Genomic DNA, 6,000 nt, shown 5'->3' with positions numbered 1-6,000 from the left:
GGTTTTTTTTGAGCATTTAGTCCACACCTTACTATGCCTTTGGCTCAAAGCAGGGGCTGGGGCAGATTTTGGCACTGGATGTTGTAGATACCTTGTGTATTTGTGGCAACAGCACTTCATCTGTCCCTTAATTTTTGAGGGCTCTGAGCAGGCTGAGTTTGCCATAGTTTGGCCATCTTGGCTACCCAGACCCACTATTATCCTTGAGTTATTGACCAGAGCTGAAATTACATTTATAGGATCACAGTTAAACAGCCCTCAAGCCCAAGTTTGGAACCCTAATGTGGACCAGCGGATGATCCATTGAAAGGGTTTGATTCATTTGTGTCTAGTGATCCTTGAGGTGTCCAGGAGGTCTGAGGTATGCATGTGGTCTTGGCAAACATAACCCATGATTTATGGGAGACCCACACCTTGTGAGGACTGGTACCTTGTCAGCTGGGATCTCTGCATTGGAGAGGGGATGCATCCAAAGTCTGGGTTTTTTGTTTGTTTGTTTGTTTGTTTTCTGATGACTTATAGTGTCTGTCTGAGCCTCATTTGCAAAGTGTGAAACACCAGAGTCACGTGGGAAGAGAAACCATGGGTTCACAAGGTCCGAGGTAGCAGGAGGCTGTAGACAGAATGGTTTTAGACTCCTCTCTCCACTGTCTCATCATCCTGCATTCTCATCTTCTCCAACTTGTTATTCAAGATTGTTTTGTCCCTCAGTGCCTTCACCTTTCCCCAGGAGCAATCTCATTAAAAAGGAATTTCTGTTCTTCCTTCCAGGATGGGGTTGCTCGGGAGCAAAAATCAGCTGATGCCCAACGAGAAACACACTTCTGGAGGCAACCCAAAAACCAGGAGTAAACCTCCTCCTGCTCCCCCCAAGGTAAACCTACAGTTTTGTGTCCTTTTGGGATCCTCCACGACTCAGTTAGTGTTTGAAGTGATGCAGGCAATATTTGGAATCATAAAATCATAGAAGGGTTTGGGTTGAAGGGCGTTTAGTCCAACTCCCTGCCATGGGCAGGGAAATCTTCCTCCAGATCATGTTTCTACAAGCCCCATCCAACCTGGCCTTGAACAATTCCAGGGATGGAGCGGCCACAGCTTCTCAGAGCAACCTGTTCCCGGTACTGCCTGGACACAAGTCCTCCGAGCTGGTCCTCCCAGATGATCCCTGTACCTTTTAGACAGGAATGGGAAGGGTTCTGAGGAGCCTCTGTATATTAAAAAAGAAAATAAATTAAAATCCAGTGTATGGGGACTTTGAAATATCTCCTGATCAGTACTTTGCAACCCAAGCTGATGTTGCTGACTTGCAAAATGCACAGAGATGGGTCAGATTCAGGCTGAAGATTCAGAGCTGCAAAACCGCAATGGAAACTTCACCATCCTGAGGGTAGCACGTTCACCAGGGAGGGTCCACAGCCGATGTGGGTTGGGGTGAGCAGAGAATCAGAAATGCTGGGCAGCTTCTGCTCCCTTTGAATTCACACAGACTCTGCTTGCATGGACACGAGGCGCTGGGTCAGGATTTAGGAGATCTCAAACGGCAAAATCCTTGTTTGAACTTTGCCAATCGCTTTGTCTGTCTGGTGCTGCACAGAGGGCGTGAGCTTGTTTTCTCCTTCCTTGCCCCTGTCAGCTCTGCATCCAGCAGCCAGCACAGGAGAAACTCTGGTGCAGCTGTCCTGTGAAAACCACCTCAGGTCTTGGGCCCTGTGAGAGGGGAGGAATTGCCTGTCATTGCTTTTTATGACAGGTGGAGAGGTTTTTCACTCCTTTAGCTTCATTTCTGAGTTCTCCCATGGTTATACAGCCCAGTTTTCATGACAGCAGATGTCAGATTGACCGAGAAGGTGCTATTTTCCTAAATTTCCTTCTCTCCAGCTCACTGGAGAGGAGCTACTATCAGTATAAATATAGAATCATCGATCACCTTCTGTCACTCATTATTTTTTGCCACAGGCACTCAGCTCTCACATGTCAGGGGAAGTCCATCTTTCTTTCAGTTAAATTGGAAATGGCAGTGGATGAGCAGCTCTCCCACCCCTCACTGCTCCTAAGTATGGGTCAAAGGGTGGCATGGACAGAAAACACTGGATGTTTTTAATTCGGTGTCTGCATTTCACTCCTTTTGCACAGGTATAAAAATACCAGGTGATGGTGGAACACCCACTACAGTCACTGGGTCCAGTACCTTGGGCTGATCACAGGACTGGTGTTTGAAGTTGGGTGGTGGCCAATTTCAAACTCTTAGCCCTGAAAACAAGGTGGTTCCATCCCAGCTGATCTGGAATTATCTATGGCCAGTTTGCCACTTTCAGCAGCTGGGCCAAACCAGGGACCACGTCAACATTTTAAAAGTGTGTCCAGAGGACTTGCAGGACCTTGTTGCTCTTTAATGGCACAGCCTGCAACTTCCCCACGAGGGAAAGTGGAGGGGCAGGCACTGATCTCTTCTCTCTCTGGTGACCAGTGATAGACTCAAAGGAATGGCATGAAGCTGTGTCAGGGTAGATTTAGGTTGGATATTGGGAAAAGGTTTCTTGAGGGACGGTTATCAGTCACTGAACAGGCTCCCCAGGAAAACAGTCACAGCACCAAGGCTACCAGAGCTCAAGAAGTATTTGGACAACGCTCTCAGGGACAGAGTGGGATTATTGGGGTGTCCTGTGCAGCACCAGGAGTTGGACTCTGTGATCCTTGTGAGTCCTTTCCAACTCAGGAGTCGTAGAATCATAGAACGATAGAATATCCTGAGTTGGAAGGGACTCACAAGGATCATCAAATATTCTGTGATTTCTATGATTTCTATGATTCTACAATTAATTTGCTAATACAGTCACTGCTTTTGCTTTTTGAACATATCCCTGAACACAGCATATCCCATGAGCCTTGGGACAATTTTGGCAAAGAGTATCTCCAGTTTTCTGCTTCAAATAATGTTGCAATTGCCATTTCTCAATGGGGCCATTCACGTCTCAACCCCCACGGATCCGAAATCTGGCACCAGTGAACAGGGGTTAGATAGACAGCGGCCAAATGAGTGGGTGGCAGATTTGTGCTTAAATTCAGAGGGAAGCCAAGGGTTATTCAAGCTGACTGTTAAGACAGCCATGAACACATCGTGGCAAAATGTGCTAAAGCCATCAGGACACGTCCAGAGCCAGACACAGGGGCTGTTGACTGACTCCCACTTGTCTGTGAAGCTGAGAGTAGGTCTTCCTGAATGCACAGCAAAATAATAAATATCTTTTTTTTTCTTTTTTTTCCTATTTCTACCCAAGGGCAGACAGTTTATCAAAACCTCTCATCTAAACCAAGCCTCTGCACAAGGTAAGGTTCTGTTTTCGCTGCCTTCCCGTGGGGTTTCGCAAGGTGGTGGTCCCCAAATGCCAGGTCTTGAGAACAAGCCGTCACATCACAGGCACGTGGTTTCTGTATCTTCAGCACTGCCAAGCAGGGAGTTTATCAGTGTGTTTCTGAAAATTCACTTTACATCACTGAGTGTCTGTAGCTGCCAGTTTTTTCCTGCTCATCAAAGAAATTAAGAGGGCAAAGCACCAATTCTTCGTTGGAGCGAGATGATCCCTGAGGCCCCTTCCAACCCAAACCATTCTGTGATTCCGTGATTGGTGGGGAAAAGGGAGATCTGAGACTTCAGCTGTGTGAGATTTCCCTGTCTGCTGCCCTGTCTGCAGCATGACAACTCATGGATGCTGTATCCAGCCAGCTGAAAATTCCAGAGGAAATAGCAGGCATCAGAGAGCCCAGGGAGACTACAAAGAGAAGGAGAAGAAAGGAAAGAGTTTAAAATAAGGATACACAGAGACCCCTGCTTGGGGACTGTCTGTTGGCTTCATCCACCTGCAGGTCACAGATGGTGTTTGGAGATTATTGTCTTTCAGCAGGGAGCCCTTTACTACCTCTGCCCAGCCCCCCCAAAGCAGCTTGTGTGTATTTCTGTCAAAGAAGTTTTGCAGATTAAGGACAGAGAGAGAGAGATAATCAGAAGAGATAAAAAATAAAAAAAGAGGAAGCTTGGAGAAAGCTGTTAGCAACACCCTAAAGTTCTTCACGTGGATGGAAGTGTAGGATTAGGGGACATAGGTATGAGGATAGGAAAAAGGGAATAAATGAATAAATGGGATGGGTGAAATGACAGAGGTAGGTCTTAGGTCTTGTGGATGATGATGGAAGAGTCTCTGCCATTGGCCAAACATGGGGACTCCTGTAACATCAAAATCTTCAAATTTGCATTTGTTATGGAAATAAAGTTGTGGGACGGTGAAGCTCCTACACCATGTGAATAAACACACTTTCTTTTGCAAATCATTTTTTGTATCACATTTCCAAGTGTCCACGGTCTCCCTCCTCCCAACTGAGCAGACTTTGACAGTCTTTCACAGTTTTTATCAAGCTCCTCAAGCTGGTCAGAAGCACAACACAAGTTATTTTCAGGGAGGCAGCTTTTACTTCTGCTTCACGCCAGAAGGCAGGAGTGGAAAGATGCTAAAAAATGGATTAAGCACCATGTTAGCCATTTTCAGCTCTCAAAATATTTTGGTTCATTAGATTCAGTTCCAGTTCTGGAGGAATATTCACACGGATAGTCTGGGAAACTTCCTATTTTTCTCTACTGGTGTCTGGTTTCCCGAATGATGCTACATCTGACTCTCTCCTGTGGGGCAAAATGGGCTGATAGGAACCATGCCAGATATTTGAGATGTCAGAGATAGCCTCCGAAGAAAGCAATTCAAGTGAATCGATAGAGAAAGCACAAATGCAGGCAATCACACCATATAACTATATATATATTTAAAAAAAAAATCAAAGAGCTGAATTATATCCTGTGGCAAAATTATTGACTATGGAAGCATGGCATGAAATGTAAAATCAAACCCACTTTTTTCCTTGGTTTTTAATTTCTTTTTCTTTTTTTTTTTTTTTTTTACTTTCCTTGCATTTTGATTGCTTGGGGGGGGGGTGGTTTGGGGGGGGTTTTTTATGTTTTGGTTTTTTTTTTTTTTCTGATCTTGATGTTGAATTTGTTTCACACTTTCCAGCTTTCACACCACTATCTCGGAGATTATTTATTTATTTATTCTTCACAAAAGCCTAATTCTTCCTGACTTTATTATCCTAATGGAAGCAACACAAAGGCAGGCAAGGGGTGCATAACTCTGGATTCAATGGGGAGGGGTGTGGCATCACCAATCCACTTTTCACCTGGGGAGGGTTCTTCCATCATGTGAGTCTCTCATTCATTTTAAGATGGTTCCCTAAGCAATCTCAATGCTTTTAAGGTTGGTTCTAGGTCCCCATGGAGTCAAACTGCAATTCTGCACCTCTAAAGCCCCCAGTCCCAGCAAAGTCCTGGCCTATGATGGTGGACCTCAACACCACAGCCCCATGGCTACAGCTGCTGCTTTGATAAGGCATAAAAAATAGGTAGAATAACCCTGCCCTTGCCCTTCCACCTGCTCACAGCTTGGAGTTAAGCCTACTGATGGAGAGAGATGGTCATTTTGGGGTGCTTGTCCTCAGGCATTACAATACCTGTGACTGCACTAGGACTGGTCTCTGCGAGGTCGTTCTTCTGATGAGGAACTGCAACTTCTTCCACCTCTTCACTTGCTTTTTGCAAAACCATAATCTAACAGGACTGATTTGCAGGGGGTGGGAGCTTGGCATGCTCTGGAACTTGAGGTCCTTTGAGCATCTCAAGATTAACAGAGAAACTTTAGTTGTTTTCTACTGTTGTTCCTTGAATATGGTTCTGAGTTTGAAAGGAATGTTGTCAGAACTGCAGGTTTGAGTGTAATTGGGAAAGGCTGATTTTTCAATGAGAAGTTAAAAACTTCTCATCAAAAATGGGCATTGCCAATCATAAGCAAGAGGAGAAACGAACATGAGAGGGAATGCCCCAAATGTTCAGATTTCCTGATTAAAAAAACTCACGCGTTTAGGTCTGATATGATTTTTATGACGAAAGCAGGAATTATCTGC

The 6,000-nt window shown here is 45.0% G+C and overlaps 1 protein-coding gene across 1 annotated transcript in view; it reads left to right on the top strand.

Annotated features, from left to right (window-relative positions):
• Positions 1-772: 772 nt before the first annotated feature.
• The window catches only part of BLK (BLK proto-oncogene, Src family tyrosine kinase), a 28,085-nt gene continuing 22,857 nt past the window's right edge, over positions 773-6,000 (top strand). Inside the window, 2 exon segments of the mRNA XM_032682641.1 lie at positions 773-874; positions 3,279-3,327. Coding sequence (XP_032538532.1) covers positions 773-874; positions 3,279-3,327 — 151 coding nt within the window.

The sequence above is a fragment of the Chiroxiphia lanceolata genome, chromosome 3 (assembly GCF_009829145.1).
Source record: "Chiroxiphia lanceolata isolate bChiLan1 chromosome 3, bChiLan1.pri, whole genome shotgun sequence".
NCBI lineage: Eukaryota > Metazoa > Chordata > Aves > Passeriformes > Pipridae > Chiroxiphia > Chiroxiphia lanceolata.
Note: the sequence above shows the minus strand (reverse complement) of the source record. Positions and strands in the feature narration are given on the sequence as shown.